Here is a 19,792-nt window from a genome sequence, read left to right as displayed (position 1 = left end):
ACCTGCCGAACCACTCTCAAATGTACTCTAGGAGCTCTCAGTAAGGATAGGGAGCTTCAAAAAACACTTCCTACTCCACCAGCAGCCAGAAGCAATAATCCAGCAACTAACCTGCATGGCCCCTTTAAATAGCGCTGATGGTGGGGGGGGGGGGGCGGTGGGGTCCTCCAGACACTGTAAGACACGTTCAGATGGTCGGGATTAAGACTGTGTGTTGAGTTGAGCGTTAAGGCCCAAAATGGTGTCTATCACTTTAAATCAGCGTTGCACACTGATTGTATCCATTTTCTCCTTACTTTTCATGCTTCCAGCGTTCGGTATTTGCGCCTGCGCTAACCCCTATACCAAGATGGTGTCTCACGGTGGTTGGAAGTGGTTAGCAGATCCATTTCTGTTCACTGTGTATATCAATGCAGGGCTCGAGGGAGTGATGTCAAAATTTGCAGACAATACTAAAATAGGAGATATAGTCATTAATTCTGTGGACCAAAGAATGCTCCAAGGGGATATTGACAAGATGGTGGGGTGGCAAAAAAAAATGGCAGATGAAATTGAATGTCAGTAAAAATGAGGTAGTACACTTTGGTAAAAAAAAAATTAATAATTATACTTTGAATGGGGGAAGGTTGCATGATACAAAAGAGCAAAGTTATTAAAAGTAGCATCTCAAGTGGATAAGGCCATAAAAAAGCTAATAGAATACTGGGTTTTATGGGAAGAGATATAGGAGTGGACACTGGTACGCACCACGTGAAATTGGTCCTCTTGTGTCAACAGGGCGTGATCTGAGTGCTGGGGATGGAACTCGCACCCCCAAGAGGCAGAACGTCGGTCCTGAAGAGAATGAATGTCTTCGGGGACACTGGGAAGGGGAGGGCTATCGGTGGCTGTGGGCCTGGGGGAGCACTCCTAATCCTCTTTGCTCCTTATTCTGGAAAGTACTTCTTTTTTTTTACTCATTTTTTTTTTGCAACACTTTCTAGCTGTCCCTTTAAGGACCGCTGGTTTGGTTGCTTTAGGCCTGAGAAAACTGACTGCAATATGTGCGGCGCATGCTGCGGTCAGTCGCGATTGAATATGGGAAAGGGGCCTGAAATCGGTGTTAGGATCTGGTTTTGAATAGGAAATGGCCTGACGTTAGTTTCAGACGTTTGGCCTGGACAACTCCGGGGGGGGCCCTAACCAATTTAGCATGCGGCGCTCCCCCAGCACGGAATGAGCACACGACGCATGCCATATTGGGCTTTCCAGCACCCATTTTTCACTCAGAAAACGGGTGCAACAAACTCCAATTTTAGGATGTAGAATATTAAGGTCAATATATAATGCTGAACCTATATAAAACCTATATAGACCACTGTTGGAGCACTATGAGCAGTTTTGGGCTGCACATTATAGGAAGAGGCAATAGAGAAGGTACAGCACAGATTGCTATTATAAGATTGCTATCAGGCATGTGGAAATACCAATATGAAGAAAGATGTGAGAAACTGGGGGTGTTTTCATTCGAACAGAGAAGATTACAGTGTGATTTGATAGAGCCGTTTAAAATTATAAAGGGATCGGTTAAAGTAGATAGAAACAGGCTGTTTCCAGTGATTGAGGCATTGGGAATGAGAGGACTTACATATAAGATTAAATGTAAGAGATTTAGCACAGAGAGAGGAGAAACCTTTTTACACAGAGTGTTATGGAATGCACTACCAGAGTTAGTGATTGAAACAGAAACCATGGCCAACAATTTAAGAATCGGTTAGATAGATAGTTGAAACAAAGGGGAATAAAAGGATACGGGAACAGGGCAGGTAAATGGGAATAAAAGTATTGCTCGTATGGAGACTAAACACCAACGCAGGCTGATTGGACCCATGTTTGTATTGTAAATTCTATGTAATTCAGCCCGTTAAGCCTGCTCCATCATAAGATCAGCCCATCCTCACTTATCCATATAGAAACCACCCCCCCCGCTACAGCAACCCCCCTATCATGACATCCAACTATTGCTTAAATAAATCCAGGGTTTAACCTCCACAACCATGGTCAGAAACCCATTCCAGAAATTGATCACTCTTTGCGTGAAGAACAGCTTCCTGGTAGCAGTCTTGTGTTTTATTAGTTTGAACCTGCATCTCCTTGTCCTGTTATCACAGTTGAGTTTGAGGTAATGTTCCTGATTTATCTTTTCTGTGCAGCTTGCCATCTTATATACCTCTACAGGGGCATCTCTCAGTCATCTAAAAGAAACGGACATACATTTGCCTTTCACGACTTTAGGATGTCCCAGAACATCCCAACCAATGAAGTACGGTCACTGTTGTAATGTAAGGATGAAAATTAATTTGCACACAGCAGGGTTCCATGAATAGCAATAAGATAAATGACCAGATAATCTATTTCCACGATGTGGGTTGAGCGATAAATGTTGACCAGGACAACTCTCCTGCTCGTCTTCAAATAATGTGATGGGATCTTTTATATCCCACTGAGAGGGCAGAGGGGGGATGCAGTTTAACATCTCATCCAAAAGACAGCACCACCAACAGTGCTCCAAACCCTCAGTACTGCACTGGAACGTCAATCTAGATTATGTGCTCGAGTCTCTGGAGTGGGTCTTGAGCCCACAGCCTTCTTAGGCAGAGGTGAGAATGCTATCATGGAGTCTCAGCTGCCACCATTTAACAAGCCATCGACAATATCACAAACTCTCCCTGACTACTTTGAGAGAGCTGTTTCTATACCCACCACATTACACAACAGCAACATTGTAGTGAATAGCCCCTTACAGGAATACGCCTTGGTTGCCATTCAAGTATCACCACACTTAAGTCTTCGAGAAAAAAGGGTGCAGTGGGTCAGATGACTATTGCTAAACATCTTTTTTATTCCTAAATTTAGCAACTCGTGCAGGAACATGGAGAGTGAGAAAAACAAGACATGAAATCATTAGAACAGTCATTAGAAACAAAATTTATTTGTATGTGTATTTTTAAAAGGTTTGTTACTATGGCCTCAATAGTCCCCCAGCCTCCCCAACCCCCGCCTCACGACGGGCGGGAAAGGGTCGGTGGAAAGGGTTAAAAAGTGAAATCCGTGGAACCGAACCCCAAAACGCCGCCCACGGGTCAGGAGCCATTTTTACGGTGCCAGATATCGGGGCGTCTGATTGTCCTGCCGTGGAGAACCGGGCTCCTATACTGCAACTGGGAGCCTGGTTTGAAATTAACTCATGCTGCATGGGTATCTCTGGGGTCAAGAAACTCAGCAGTGAAGCGGAGATGGAAGCTGCCGGCTCCCCAACGTAAGTGGCTCTTTCAGCACTCCTTGTGGGCCAGCAGGAGCAGGAGGGCTCCCCCCAGGCCCTTCAAGGAAGCCTTAGGCCTCCCCCAGCCCTAATCTCCAGCCTCCCACCACATCCTCCCGATCACAGGCCTCCCTCAACCCCCCGATGGCCAACTGGATGATCTTCTCCCCACCCCCCCACTCCTGATTGCCGATCATTCCCCCCTCCCGATTGCCGATCTTCTCCCCCCCTCCCAATTGCCGATCTTCTCCCCCCCTCCCGATTGCCGATCTTCCCCCCCCTCCCGATTGCCGGGGACTAGCCCCAAGTGACCTTGGCTGCGGCCTCCTGCCGCTGGTGTTCCCACACGGCCAACGGCCAGGATGTCCATTTGGCCGGCTGCCGGGCGGGAGGCCGAGCTACAAGATGCAAATGAGGCCTTGCCGTTAAAATCGGCAGGACCTCTGCGTCCCCGGCCTTGCCGGGTTTCTCGGCCATTTTCCGCCTCCCTTTCTCCCACCTGCCTCCCCGTAAATATCGGTGCCTAAGTTTCATAAATAGTTTATTGAGTGCTGGATAAATTCTGACAGGAGCAAAGGAGTTCTCCCCAGTGTCCTGGTTAATATCTGGTCAATTTTTTTTTTTTATTCGTTCACGGGATGTGGGCGTCGCTGGCGAGGCCAGCATTTATTGCCCATCCCTAATTGCCCTTGAGAAGGTGGTGGTGAGCCGCCTTCTTGAACCGCTGCAGTCCATGTGGTGACGGTTCTCCCACAGTGCTGTTAGGAAGGGAGTTCCAGGATTTTGACCCAGCGACAATGAAGGAACGGCGATATATTTCCAAGTCGGGATGGTGTGTGACTTGGAGGGGAACGTGCAGGTGGTGTTGTTCCCATGTGCCTGCTGCTCTTGTCCTTCTAGGTGGTAGAGGTCGCGGGTTTGGGAGGTGCTGTCGAAGAAGCCTTGGCGAGTTGCTGCAGTGCATCCTGTGGATGGTACACACTGCAGCCACAGTGCGCCGGTGGTGAAGGTAGTGAATGTTCAGGGTGGTGGATGGGGTGCCAATCAAGCGGGCTGCTTTATCTTGGATGGTGTCGAGCTTCTTGAGTGTTGTTGGAGCTGCACTCATCCAGGCAAGTGGAGAGTACTCCATCACACTCCTGACTTGTGCCTTGTAGATGGTGGAAAGGCTTTGGGGAGTCAGGAGGTGAGTCACTCGCCACAGAATACCCAGCCTCTGACCTGCTGTAGTAGCCACAGTATTTATATGGCTGGTCCAGTTAAGTTTCTGGTCAATGGTGACCCCCAGGATGTTGATGGTGGGGGATTCGGCGATGGTAATGCCGTTGAATGTCAGGGGGAGGTGGTTAGACTCTCTCTTGTTGGAGATGGTCATTGCCTGGCACTTATCTGGCGCGAATGTTACTTGCCACTTATGAGCCCAAGCCTGGATGCTGTCCAGGTCTTGCTGCATGCGGGCTCTGACTGCTTCATTATTTGAGGGGTTGCGAATGGAACTGAACACTGTGCAGTCATCAGCGAACATCCCCATTTCTTACCTTATGATGGAGGGAAGGTCATTGATGAAGCAGCTGAAGATGGTTGGGCCTAGGACACTGCCCTGAGGAACTCCTGCAGCAATGTCCTGGGGCTGAGATGATTGGCCTACAACAACCACTACCATCTTCCTTTGTGCTAGGTATGACTCCAGCCACTGGAGAGTTTTTCCCCTGATTCCCATTGACTTCAATTTTACTCGGGCTCCTTGGTGCCACACTCGGTCAAATGCTGCCTTGATGTCAAGGGCAGTCACTCTCACCTCACCTCTGGAATTCAGCTCTTTTGTCCATGTTTGGACCAAGGCTGTAATGAGGTCTGGAGCCGAGTGGTCCTGGCGGAACCCAAACTGAGCATCGGTGAGCAGGTGCCGCTTGATAGCACTGTCGACGACACCTTCCATCACTTTGCTGATGATTGAGAGTAGACTGATGGGGCGGTAGTTGGCTGGATTGGATTTGTCCTGCTTTTTGTGGACAGGACATACCTGGGCAATTTTCCACATTGTCGGGTAGATGCCAGTGTTGTAGCTGTACTGGAACAGCTTGGCTAGAGGCGCAGCTAGTTCTGGAGCACAAGTCTTCAGCACTACAGCTGGGATGTTGTCGGGGCCCATAGCCTTTGCTGCATCCAGTGCACTCAGCCGTTTCTTGATATCACGTGGAGTGAATCGAATTGGCCGAAGACTGGCTTCCGTGATGGTGGGGATATCGGGAGGGGGCTGAGATGGATCATCCACTCGGCACTTCTGGCTGAAGATGGTTGCAAACGCTTCAGCCTTGTCTTTTGCACTCACGTGCTGGACTCCGCCATCATTGAGGATGGGGATGTTTGCAGAGCCTCCATCCTCCCGTTAGTTGTTTAATTGTCCACCACCATTCACGACTGGATGTGGCAGGACTGCAGAGCTTTGATCTGATCCGTTGGTTGTGGAATCGCTTAGCTCTGTCTATAGCATGTTGCTTCCGCTGTTTAGCATGCATGTAGTCCTGAGTTGTAGCTTCACCAGGTTGGCACCTCATTTTTAGGTACGCCTTGGTGCTGCTCCTGGCATGCTCTTCTACACTCCTCATTGAACCAGGGTTGATCCCCTGGCTTGTTGGTAATGTTAGAGTGAGGAATATACCAGGCCATGAGGTTGCAGATTGTGCTGGAATACAATTCTGCTGCTGCTGATGGCCCACAGCGCCTCATGGATGCCCAGTTTTGAGCTGCTAGATCCATTCTGAATCTATCCCATTTAGCACGGTGGTAGTGCCACACAACACGTTGGATGGTGTCCTCAGTGCGAAGACGGGACTTCATCTCCACGAGGACTGTGCGGTGGTCACTCCTACCAATACTGTCATGGACAGATGCATTTGCGACAGGTAGATTGGTGAGGACGAGGTCAAGTCGGTTTTTCCCTCGTGTTGGTTCGCTCACCACCTGCCCAAGGCCCAGTCTAGCAGCTATGTCCTTCAGGACTCGGCCAGCTCGGCCAGTAGTGGTGCTACCGAGCCACTCTTGGTGATGGACATTGAGGTCCCCCACCCAGAGTACATTCTGTGCCCTTGCTACCCTCAGTGCTTCCTCCAAGTGGTGCTCAACATGGAGGAGGACTGATTCATCAGCTGAGGGAGGACGGTAGGTGGTAATCAGCAGGAGGTTTCCTTGCCCATGTTTGACCTGATGCCATGAGATTTCATGGGGTCCAGAGTCAATGTTGAGGACTTCCAGGGCCACTCCCTCCTGACTGTATATCACTGTACCACCACCTCTGGTGGGTCTGTCCTGCCGGTGGGACAGGACATACCCAGGGATGGTGATGGAAGAGTCTGGGACATTGGCTGAAAGGTATGATTCAGTGAGTATGGCTATGTCAGGCTGTTGCTTGACTGGTCTGTGGGACAGCTCTCCCAATTTTGGCACAAGTCCCCAGATGTTAGTAAGGAGGACCTTGCAGGGTCGACTGGGCTTGGTGTTTTGCCATTGTCGTGTCCGGTGCCTAGTGGTCCGTCCGGTTTTATTCTTATTGTGACTTTTTTAGCGAGATTTTACAACTGAGTGGCTTGCTAGGCCATTTCAGAGGGCAATTAAGAATCAACCACATTGCTGTGGGTCTGGAGTCACATATAGGCTCAGACCGGGTAAGGACGGCAGGTTTCCTTCCCTAAAGGACATTAGTGAACCAGATGGGTTTTTACGACAATCCGGTAGTTTCATGGCCATCATTACTGATACTAGTATTTTAATTCCAGATTTTTTTATTTAATTAATTGAATTTAAATTCACCAGCTGCCGTGGCGGGAGTTGAACTCATGACTCTAGATTTTCGTCCAGGCCTCTGGATTACTAGCCCAGTAACATAACCACTATGCTACCGTACCCATGCTACCTCAATGCTGTGTGTGGGATCTTGCTGTGCGCTAATTGGCCGCTATGATTCCCTAAATTACAACAGTGACTACACTTCAGAAGTACTTCATTGGCTGTAAACCTGTTTGGGGTGTTGTGAAAGGTGTATGAGGTTATAATTAATGCCCCAGATGACTCCTTGATCCACTTGGTGAAGAAGCAAATTCAAGTTCCAAATTACAGGCTTCTGCTTAACTTAGATTGAGAATCTGACATACCAGGGTGAAGTAAGCTCGGGGTGAGAGGGCAGGTGAGGGGCAGATGAAAGGTTAATACATTTCAAGCGTATCCATTGTTGTTGGTGTGGTTGGTGTGTTTTACTATAACCAAATTCTCAGCAGAAACTGTAGGTACAAAAATGCCAATGATCTGTGTGTAAGCAGGTGCTACTGGCAGCAGTGTAAAGAGCAGACATGTTCCAATGGAGGTTCCCTCTTGCTTTATGTCAGGCCAGTGCATTCACTTCATAACATAGCATGTAATGGCACCAATATTGGGTGGGTCTATAAAGCAACACAATTATAAAGCATATATAAAGCAATTCGTGCTGCTACAGAGCATGTGGACATTGTACATTAAAGTGGAGAAATAGGCTCCACTTGAGGTCGTCTTGAGGTCATGAAAGGTGCTATATAAATGCAAGTCTTTCTTTCTTTACTTTGGCACTGGAGGGCTGTTGGGACCCAGTGAACTGTGTCTAGCGAGAGTCAGCACATTCAGGCTCGGGGACAATTGGAAGCCTTGACTCTTCAGAAACACATACCCTTCTTGGAGGAAAATCATAAGAGGCATAACACCCAAAAGATGTCATGCATGGTATTACTGAGCTAAGGGTTATGCACTGCTTAAAAATAATTCCCTTGCAAATATTGACACTCTGTCAGAGACCCCCTACAAATAACGACACACTCCCAGAGACCCCCTACAAATAATGACACACTCCCAGAGACCCCCTACAAATAACGACACACTCCCAGAGACCCCCTACAAATAATGACACACTCCCAGAGACCCCCTACAAATAATGACACACTCCCAGAGACCCCCTACAAATAATGACACACTCCCAGAGACCCCCTACAATTAATGACACACTCCCAGAGATCCCCTACAAATATTGACACACTCCCAGAGACCCCCTACAAATATTGGCACACTCCCAGAGACCCCCTACAAATATTGGCACACTCCGAGAGACCCCCTACATATATTGACACACTCCTGGGGGACCCCACTTCTAGCTTCTGAAAAACAGTATCATCTACCCAAAGAACACAGTGCCATCATATGCAGAAAATATTTTTTATTAGCACTCAGCAACAAAAAATAACTTGCTAGTAAGACATCACAAAGAATAAATACAGAATACATCATTCTCAAGATGCTGCGCTCGCTCTGTAGCTGGCCCATGCAGACAGAAATCTGATGGCATCAAGGATCCCTGGGATTCCCCTCGTGGAACAGCTACAGGCCCCTGGATTCCAGGTTGAAAAGGGAATTGGTTTGCGTTAATCCGTCCATGGTGACTTGGCATGAAAAAAAACCTCTACATTGGAGCAAAATGGAAGGAATAAAGGCCTAGAAATTGGATCCCGCCCAAATCGCCCAATGGGGCTGGCAGCAGAACCAGGGCAAATTGGTCCACTGGCCTCATTTGCCACCGGTTGCGGCTACAGAGACAGCTCACTGGTCCTAGCGGTGGGGAGGGGCGGCGTGAGCGTGCGGGGAGGCAGCAAGTTCGGCCCACTTGGACACCGGCCGAGGTCATTACGAGAATCCGGAGGGTGGGGGGGAGGGAATCTGGGAGGGTGGCGAGTGGTGGTTGGCAGCGGCCGGTTAATTTAAAGTGGAGCACGGAGGAGTACTCAAACAAGCCTATTTGCTTATGCAAAGGGGCTAACGTTCTGGGAAAGAGCGTAGCCTCTCACAGCTAAATTCATTTCATTTTTTCTTAAATGAAATCCCCCCCCTTCCCACTTTTCTCCCCTTCTCTCCTGGAGACACAGGCTCCTGCTGGGTTCTGATTCACTAGGAACCAGTTGCTTTCCACTGCCTCACCTGTTCTTCATGTGTGAGTGTAGACAGTCTGTAGGCCATTGAACCATGTGAAGCATCACAGCCGACCCTGATCCTGTCCATTAAGACAGTAATCAGAGCGAGACCCTCTCTCCCCCACCCCCCCACCTCCCTCCCACTCAAAGGTGGGAAGACAAATCACAGTGCCCCTCCTGCCACTACTTCACCATGCCTCGTGAAGTCACCCAATGGGGTCATTCCACACGAAAGGGGCGATTTTAGCCCTGCCCGCCCGTGGGCAGTTAAAATCGCCCATGGGACTCACCCGCCAACATCTCCCACCGACCCCAAAGGCTGCGATTGTAACCCGCTCTTCTGAGCAGGGGCGAGAAGGACGCCCGGTGGACCTTCTTTGAATATGCAGATCGCACTCCGATGATGTCATCGGGACCCGTTTTGACCATGAGCCTAAGCGGGGCAGCGTTTGTCAGGGTCTTTTAAAGGATTTCAAATGACAAGAAAATCTGTCAAAATCCTTGCATTTATTCCTTTCGACCTGTAAGCTTAACGATGGTCGGCACGGAAGATTAAGTGTACAACAACAACAAACAAACAAACAAACAACAACAACTTGCATTTATGTAATGCCTTTAACGTAGTAAAATGTACCAAGGCGCTTCACAGCAACGATTATCAAACAAAATTTGACACCGAGCCACATAAGAAGATATTAGGACAAGCTTGGTCAAAGAGGTAGGTTTTAAGGAGCATCTTAAAGGAGGAGAGAGGCGGAGAGGTTCAATGAGGGAATTCCGGAGCTTAGGGCCTAGGCAGCTGACGGCGCGGCCGCCAATGGTGGAGCGATTAAAATCGGGGGATGCGCAAGAGGTCGGAATTGGAGGAGCGCAGAGATCTCGGGGGGCCGTTGCGGCGGAGTCTGCACCACCTCCCCCGCAACCACGTTAAAAGAGACAGATTGAATGGCAAAAAGAAACTGGGCTTCCTACTAACGGACTGGTAGATGAGTGACGCAATCACTGCAGCCCTGCCACCAAGGCACGGGCTATACACAGTCCTCGTCACGTATTTCTGTATCGTCAGTAGTTGTCGAAAGCCTGGTAGTTCTGGCCATCGGGTTGGACGATGAAGCTCCGACCCCACCTCGTGTATATGATCACCACCACCGCAGATATTACCACAAGCGTCAGGCAAAGGAGAATTCCAAGTGCAACCACAGCCTTCACCGCTGAGCCATTTTCCTCCAGGTCAACCACGGGTCCAACATCTGTTAGAAGATAAAATCGCAAGATTCTTCGTCAGCAGTGCAGTGATATCAACACCATATATAGTTAGAAAACTATCCCAAAAAGGACAGGTTTTGGAAAGAATTTCACCATGGTTAAAGCGATGCATGAATTAATGTTGGTGTTGAATCAGTGAAACATAAACTGAATATTCACTGCCTTTTTTCAAATTTTCTATTTTGCTCCCCATTCCTTTCTACTCCTTAAAGGTCCATCTGAAGTTACACTTACCTATAGCCCCCCTGTACCTTGGCCATCCTGAAAGTATACACAGCTAGAGCTGCCATGAAGCCAAGGCCCTGTATGGCCTCTCGGGTAGATGGAAAAGTTTTTTTTTAAATTTCGTTCATGGGATGCGGGCGTCGCTGGCGAGGCCAGCATTTATTGCCCATCCCTAATTGCCCATTGAAGAGGAGCAGGGGAGCTCTCCCCGATGTTCTGGCCAATATTTATCCCTCAACCAACATCACTAAAAACAGATTATCTGGTCATTATCTCATTGCTGTTTGTGGGATCTTGCTGTGCGGAAACTGGCTGCCACGTTTCCTACTTTACAGTGACCGCACTTCAAAAATTACTTAATTGGCTGTAAAGCACTTTGGGATGTCCTGAGGTTGTGATAGGCCCTATATAAATATCAGTCCTTTTTCTTCATTTGTTACTAATATTGCACGGCACTGAGTTTACAGCCATGTTGGTCCTGAAAGCCACAATGAGCCCATATCCTATCCAGTCATTCTACCATGCATATTAAAAAATAAATTGGAGACCATGCTTTAGAGCTGCTTGTCTGTCCTCCTTTACTCTTAAACACTTGGAGCTGGCCAGAATTACCCTTCTCACATCATTTGTCCTAACCCTTCTCCTCTTATATTTCCACAATCTGCAACAGATGGGTATCTCATTTGCCAAATCTACCTCTCACTTATTCCTAATTTCTCCCCTTTCTTTTTTCACAGAGGTGAATATTTCTAACAAGTGTTTGGGAATTCTACCCAAGTCTTTTTTTAAAATTCATTCTCAGGTTGATACTGGCGTTTATTACTTATCCCTAGTTGCTCCTTTGACACAACTGAGTGATGTACTAGGCCACTTCCAAGGGCAGTTTAAGAGTCAACCTTGCTGGTGTGGGACTGGAGTAAAGTAAGTAGGTTGCCTTCTTTAAAGGACATTAGTGAACCAGGTGAGTTTTTACAACAACTTCATGATCACTTTTACTATTACCAGTTTTTTTTCTAGCTTCATCAAATTCTCAAACTACTATAGGTTGGATTTGAACTCAAGTTCGCTGGATTTATCAGTCCAGGCCTCTAGTCTACTAATCCGGTAACATAACCACTACACTACGATACCCTTGTATCTTTGTAAATATGTCACAATATAGTAAGGGCTACAAAAAGAGAGTATGAAAAGAAACTCACAAGGGATATCAAAACCAATACGAAGAACTTTTATAGTTATATTAGGAAAAAGAGGGTGGTCAGGAGCAGTGTTGGCCCCTTAAAAACTGAAAGTGGGGATATTGTCATTGACAATGGGGAAATGGTGGACATGTTGAACAATTACTTTGCGTCAGTATTTACAGTAGAAAAAGAGGATAGCATGCCGGAAATCCCAAAAAAACTTACATTGAATCGGGGACAGGGACTCGATAAAATTAACATAAGTAAAGCAACAATAATGAAGAAAATAATAGCACTAAAGAGTGACAAATCCCCAGGACCAGATGGTTTCCATCCCAGGGTTTTAAAGGAAGTAGGTGAGCACATTGCGGATGCCCTAACTATAATCTTTCAAAGTTCTCTAGATTGGAAAATTGCACATATCACTCCGCTTTTTAAGAAAGGAGAGAGAGGGAAACCGGGGAATTATAGACCAGTTAGCCTAACATCTGTTGTGGGGAAAATGCTGGAGTCTATAATTAAGGATAGGGTGACTGAACACCTCGAGAATTTTCAGTTAATCAGAGAGAGCCAGCATGGATTTGTGAAAGGTAGGTCGTGCCTGACAAACCTGATTGAATTTTTTGAAGAGGTGACTAAAGTAGTGGACAGAGGAATGTCAATGGATGTTATTTATAAGGACTTCCAGAAGGCATTTGATAAGGTCCCACATAAGAGATTGTTAGCTAAGATAGAAGCCCATGGAATCGAGGTAAAAATACGGACTTGGTTAGGAGGTTGGCTGAGCGAAAGGCGACAGAGAGTAGGGATAATGGGAAGGTACTCACATTGGCAGGATGTGACTAGTGGAGTCCCGCAGGGATCTGTCTTGGGGCCTCAATTATTCACAATATTTATTAACGACTTAGATGAAGACATAGAAAGTCTCATATCTAAGTTTGCCGATGACACAAAGATTGGTGGCATTGTAAGCAGTGTAGATGAAAACATAAAATTACAAAGCGATATTGATAGATTAGGTGAATGGGCAAAATTGTGGCAAATGGAATTCAATGTAGACAAATGTGAGGTCATCCACTTTGGATCAAAAAAGGATAGTTCAGGTTACTTTCTAAATGGTAAAAAGTTAAAAACACTTGATGTCCAAAGGCACTTAGGGATTCAGGTACATAAATCATTGAAGTGTCATGAACAGGTGCAGAAAATAATCAAGAAGGCAAATAGAATGTTGGCCTTTATATCTAGAGGACTGGAATACAAGGGGTCAGAAGTTATGCTGCAGCTATACAAAACCCTGGTAAGACCGCACCTGGAGTACTGTGAGCAGTTCTGGGCACCGCACCTTCAGAAGGACATATTGGCCTTGGAGGGAGTGCAGTGTAGGTTTACTTGAATGATACCTGGACTTCAAGGGCTAAGTTACGAGGAGAGATTACACAAATTGGGGTTGTATTCTCTGGAGTTTAGAAGGTTAAGGGGTGATCTGATCGAAGTTTATAAGATATTAAGGGGAACAGATAGGGTGGATAGAGAGAAACTATTTCCGCTGGTTGGGGATTCTAGGAGTAGGGGGCACGGTCTAAAAATTAGAGCCAGACCTTTCAGGAGTGAGATTAGAAAACATTTCTACACACAAAGGGTTGTAGAAGTTTGGAACTCTCTTCCGCGAACGGCAATTGATGCTGGCTCAATTGCTAAATTTAAATGTGAAATAGATAGCTTTTTGGCAACCAAAGGTATTAAGGGATATGGGCCAAAGGCAGGTATATGGAGTTAGATCACAGATCAGCGATGATCTAATTAAATGGCTTAGCAGGCACGAGGGGCTGAATGGCCTACTCCTGTTCCTATGTTCTTGTGTTCCTATGTTCCTATGTCATCTGTGCCAAGCTTTTTCTCCACCGTACAATAAGGAGACAAAGAAAGAGTTAGAGGAGAATGAATTATCATTGTCTCTCCACCTTAATGCTGAAAATTATGCATTGATTATTGTAGCTTTGTTGGGAACTTGGTTAGATCTTGGTCTTTCACTTCTGAAGGGTTCATAATCCACCAATGTTAATGGGACCAAAGTCGCCATTGTCTGTAAGTGCCCTACATGAAATGAGTTTGGACAGTATAAATTCAGTTCCTACTGAGCGTGGGCCAACAATAACATCTTGCATTTAACATAGAAAAGCATCCAAACCAAAGGAGGAGAGATTATGAGGGGTGACCAAAAGTTTGTCAAAGAGGAGGATGGCCTTGAAGGAGGAGAGGGAATTGGAAAGGTGTGAAGGTTTAGGACACAGCACAAAATTTACCCTATTTTGGACACTGGGTGCTTTTCTGAGGTTGGGGCTGAGGCACATTTTTTGGGGGTAGTGGAAGCTTTACTCTGCATCTGAACTGTGCACGTAAATCTAGGCCAACACTTCAATGAGGGAGCACTGCATTTTTGGAGTTGTCATCTGAGACGTTAAGCTAAGGCCCTGTCTGCCTGTCCAGGTGAATGTAAAAGATCCCAAAGTGCTTTATCAAAGAAGAGCAGGGAGTTCTCACAGTGACCTGGCTAATATTCTCTCAAACCGCTCCATCAAAATAGACTAATTGGTCATTATTCTCACTGTTGTTTGTGCGACCTTATGCTGTACATAAATTGGTTGCTCTGTTTCCCCTTGCGGGAGTGTCGATAACTGGAGGACACAGATTTAGGATAATTGGCAAAAAAACCAGAGGGGAGCTGAGGAGAATTTTTTTAACGCAGCGAGTTATTATGATCTGGAATGCACTGCCTGAAAGGGTGGTGGCAGCAGATAGTAACCAAAAGTAACCTTCAAAAGGGAATTGGATATATACTTGAAACGGAAAAATTTGAAGGGCGTCAGGGAAAGAGCGGGGGAGTGGGATTAATTGGATAGTTCTTTCAAAGTGCAGGCTCGATGGGCCAAATGGCCTCCTTCTGTGCTGTAAGATTCTATGATTCTATGAAAGCAACAGAGAGTATAAAGGTAATTTTTTGGTTGTGATGCCAACCATTGGGACATTCTATGGACTTGACAAGGTGCTATGCAAATACAAGTTCTTCCTTTACTTGGGAATATTTGATGCTGCCATTGGCTGCCGGAAAGGAAAATGTTGGTTCTACTTCTGCCATTACCTTTACCTGACATCTGTTCCCTCCTTTATCATTGGAAGGAGCAGTCCCTTGACCATCCACTGAGACCCCCCCCACCCCGACCCCAACCACAATCTGCTATCTCTCAACTTTCCGGAGGGTTTCCTGGCCATGATTGTATCCTTAGTCATCTCCATTTCCTGGACACTATTTACATTAAGCTGAAAACAACGTGGTGTTTGTTATGTAAAGAAAGAGCGGGAAATTATGTTGCCGATATCTTATTGTTTAAGAATGAGATAAAGACATCTTGCCAAATATTTGTAGTGATTTACACCCCCATCTGTGATTACTGATTTTTGGACTCTAGGCGAATCAGGGATATGGGGATCGGGCGGGAAAGTGGAGTTGAGGTCAAAGATCAGCCATGATCTTATTGAATGGTGAAGCAGGCTCGAGGGACCAAAGGGCCTACTCCTATTTCTTATGTTCCTATGTTCTTGCTACAATCAGCCACTTCTGGTGAAGGTGTTAAAACGTGGGTGGTGGGCAAGGTTATGATTTAGCTGATAAGGTTTTCTTCCGGCCTGGGCTTGTTTGAAAATGACCTCAAAGTTAACATCCATTTAAAAAAATAATAACCTAGAAATTAATGTTTGCACAATGATTAACGATATTAATGATTAATATATTAATGATACGAAACTCAGAAATGTAGTAAACAGTGTGGAGGATAGTAATAGACTTCAGGAGGACATAGACAGACTGGTGAAATAGGCAGACATTTGGCAGATGCAATTTAACGCAGAGAATTGTGAAGTAATACGTTTTGCTAGGAAGAATGAGGAGAGGCAATAAACTAAATGGTACAATTTTAAAGGGGATGCAGGAACAGAGAGACCTCGGGGTTATGTACACAAATGTTTGAAGGTGGCAGGACAAGTTGAGAAGGCTGAAAAAAGCATATGGGATCCTGGGCTTTATAAACAGAGCCACAGAGTACAAAAGCAAGGAAGTTAGTCTAAACCTTCATAAATCGCTGTTTAGGCCCCAGCTGGAGTATTGTGTCCAATTCCAGGCAACACACTTTAGGAAGGATGTCAAGGCCTTAAAGAGGGTGCAGAGAAAAATATACTGGAACAGTACCAGGGATGTGGGACTTCAGTTATGTGGAGAGACTGGAGAAGCTGGGGTTGTTCTCCTTGGAGCAGAGAAGGTTAAGGGGAGATTTAATACAGGTGTTCAAAATCATGAAGGGTTTTGATAGTTTCTACTTATTTACTCTGTTTCTAATGGCAGAAAGGTCGGTAACCAGAGGACACAGATTTAAGGTAATTGGCAATAGAACCAGAGGTCAAATGAGGAGACACGTTTTTATGCAACGAGCTGTAATGATCTGGAATGCACTGCCTGAAAGGGCGGTGGAAGCAGATTCAATAGTAATGATCAAAAGGGAATTGGATAAATACTTGAAGGAGAAAAATTTGCAGGGCTGTGGGGAAAGAGCATGGGAATGGGACTAATTGGATAGCTCTTTCAAAGAGCCAGCACAGCATGATGGGCCGAATGGCCTCCTTCTGTGTTGTATCATTCTATGATTCTATCAGCATGCAAATGCAGAATGTGGTCATCTGATATTCCACTGTCCACTATCTTAACAGTCATATTTTGCTCCCCATATGCCCTGGAGGATTAAATGCCTTGTCCACTACACAATTAAGTCATAAAAACCCTAGGGTCAAAATCCAGTTCGTGCTGTTATCTGATCTTACAGTACAACATTCATGTTTCCCTCCATTACAACAATGACCACACTTCAAAAGTACTTTGTTAGCTGTAAAGCGCTTTGGGACATCCTGAGGTCACGAAAGGTGCTACATAAATGCAAGTTCTTCCTTTCTTTAGCCATGACTTCAATTGGGCTGGTACAATTGGCCTTAGCACCTCTTGGCTATGGAGAGGAAGGAATCAGTCAGGTATCCTGCTTCTGAATGTGTGTGTGTGCGTGCGTGCGTGCATGCGTGTTTACGTGTGTGCGTGGCTCTGCGTGTGTGTGCATGTGAGTATGTGTCCAAGTGCATGTGCGTGTACGTGTGTGTGTGTGTATATCAGGTCAGATAGCCTGCCGGTAGCCACCCTCCAGTCTCACACACGGAGACTGTACCTTGGGTGAGGTGCTAGAGGGCTGCAGGCACCTGTCAGCAAGAGTTCGGGTTTAAAAGAGGCGCTGTTCCTATTCAAACACATCACTGTTCCGTAAGCGTCACTGCAGAAGAAACATCGGATGTTTGCCCTCGTAGTTCTCCCATACTAAGGACAATGCAATAGAGAAGGTTTGGGTGAAAACACTGGCAATGACCTGCACGGATTGTTCCTTGCTAATGCCAAAGATTCCTGTATTACATATTTCAATTATCCTCTTTTTGGTTCAGCATCTGATTATGCTTCAGTGACATGCCTTGGGACATTTTATCTACATAAGTTGTTGTAATCCAATCTGTCTCTAAAGGTCACCATGCTTTACTCGCTCTGGCTGGAGTATTTGTTTTTGGATAGTACAATGTAACAGCACCACACCCAGGAGAAGATTCAAATACCACTCACCATTATTATACATGCGATACAGAGGCCCAAGTGATATTGTTCTTTCTGCAATGACTTCAGCGTTCTCAATCAAACGCAATCCGTTGCAGGACTGTTTAAACAGAGAAACATGAAACCATTAAGAATCAGTTTTTAATAAGATGTAGCAACAATCGCATTCTCAGTCAACTTTTGTGTTCCAGATCGACCACAAATACCCAGGCCTAGGGAAATGTAGCAACAAAGGTATTGCAAAGGCATCATTCAAAATGGTCTATTGCAAAAAGAAATCCCTGTTCAATAATTCTACTTGACAGACTTAAGGGTGACTTACACTGAAAGTTATACAAACGTACTTGAAATCTTAATGAAGCACGTAGGTTCTAAGCTCCCCCAATGATCTAATAGTTACAAGTGCGATCTAGCTCAGTATGAAACATGTAGGCCGGTTGAGATCACCTGTTCTCAACCAGGGCAGCAGTTGGGGTACTGCAATTGACATCTCGTGCATCTTCCACTTCCTTTGCCCCAGCGTGCCTTCAGCTGCCTTGGCCCTAAGCTCTGGAATTCCCTCTCTAAACCTCTCCGCCTCTATAAACCTCCCCGCCTCCTTTAAGACATTCCTTAAAACCTACCTCTTTGACCAAACTGTTGGCCACCTGTCCTAATATCTCCATCTTTGCCTTGGTGTCAATTTTTGTCTGATTTACGCTCCTGCGAAGCACCTTAGGACGTTTTACCACATTAAAGGCGTTACATAAATGCAACTTCTTGTTGTTTCATCTCCCCTGCCGTAGTGAGGGGGGAAATCAGCCAGGGTTTCTTTTCCTCTTCATCAATGCTGCAAAGGGTGGTCATTGTATCAGTCTCAGCTGTGATACTGCCTTCAGTTGAATAGCCTGTCTGCACTTATTATGTAGTCACATTGGACAAATTTCTTAAGAGTTTTTTGAGAATGTAACTCGCAGGGTAGATAAAGGGGAACCAGTGGATGTGGTATATTTGGATTTTCAAAAAGCATTCAATAAGATGCCACATAAAAGATTGTTATGCAAGATAAGGGCTCACTAGGTTGAGGGTAACATATCAGCATGGATAGAGGATTGGTTAACGGGCAGAAAACAGAGAGTAGGGATAAACAGGTCATTTTCAGGCTGGCAGGCTGTAACTAGTGGAGTACCGCAAGGATCGGTGCTTGGGCCTCAGCTATTTACAATCTATATTAATGACTTAGATGAAGAGACCGAGTGAAATGTATCCAAGCTAGGTGGGAAAGTAAGCTGTGAGGAGGACACAAAGAGTCTGCAAAGGGATATAGACACATTAAGTGATTGGGCAAGAAGGTGGCAGATGGAGTATAATGTGGGTAAATGTGAGGTTATTTACTTTGCTAGGAAGAATGGAAAAACAGAATATTTTTTAAATGGTGAGAAACTATTAAATGTTGGTGCTCAGAGGGACTTGGGTGTCCTCGTACAAAGAATACAAAAAGTTAGTATGCAGGCAAAGCAGGCAATTAGGAAAGCAAATGGAATGTTGGCCTTTATTGCAAGGGGATTGGAGTGCAAGAGTAAGGAAGTCTTATTACAATTGTACAGGGCTTTGGTGAGACCTCACCTGGAGTACTGTGTACAGTTTTGGTCTCCTTATCGAAGGAAGGATAAGCTTGCCTTAGAGGCAGTGCAGTGAAGGTTCACTAGGTTAATTCCTGGGATGAGATGGTTGTCCTATGAGGAGAGATTGAGTAGAATGGGCCTATACTCTCTGGAGTTTAGAAGAATGAGGTGATCTCTTTGAAACATATAAGACTCTGAGGGAGCTTGACAGTAGGTGCTGTTTCCCCTGGCTGGAGAGTCTAGAACTAGGGGTCATAGTTGCAGGAAAAGGGGTCGGCCGTTTAAGACTCAGATAAGGAGGAATTTCTTCACTCAGAGGGTTGTGAATCTTTGGAATTCTCTACCCCAGAGGGCTGTGGATGCTCAGTCATTGAGTATATTCAAGGCTGAGATAGATAAATCTTTGGACTCTAAGGGAATCAAGAGATATGGGGATTGGGCAGGAAAGTAGAGTTGAGGTCGAAGATCAGCCATGATCTTATTGAATGGCGGAGCAGGCTCGAGGGGCCGATTGGCCTACTCCTGCTCCTATTTCTTAT

At 45.8% G+C, this 19,792-nt stretch overlaps 1 protein-coding gene across 1 annotated transcript in view; it reads right to left on the bottom strand.

Moving 5' to 3' along the window:
• Positions 1-10,347: 10,347 nt before the first annotated feature.
• LOC137326857 (uromodulin-like 1) overlaps positions 10,348-19,792 on the bottom strand; it is a 93,073-nt gene continuing 83,628 nt past the window's right edge. The window contains exons 29-30 of the mRNA XM_067992237.1: positions 17,659-17,749; positions 10,348-10,535 (exon numbers count right to left, since the gene is read on the bottom strand). Coding sequence (XP_067848338.1) covers positions 10,348-10,535; positions 17,659-17,749 — 279 coding nt within the window. The remainder of the gene's footprint in view (positions 10,536-17,658; positions 17,750-19,792) is intronic.

Source organism: Heptranchias perlo, chromosome 11, assembly GCF_035084215.1.
Source record: "Heptranchias perlo isolate sHepPer1 chromosome 11, sHepPer1.hap1, whole genome shotgun sequence".
Taxonomy (NCBI): Eukaryota; Metazoa; Chordata; class Chondrichthyes; order Hexanchiformes; family Hexanchidae; genus Heptranchias; species Heptranchias perlo.
The sequence above is the reverse complement of the archived record's forward strand: the minus strand, read 5'-3'. Positions and strand labels throughout refer to the sequence as shown.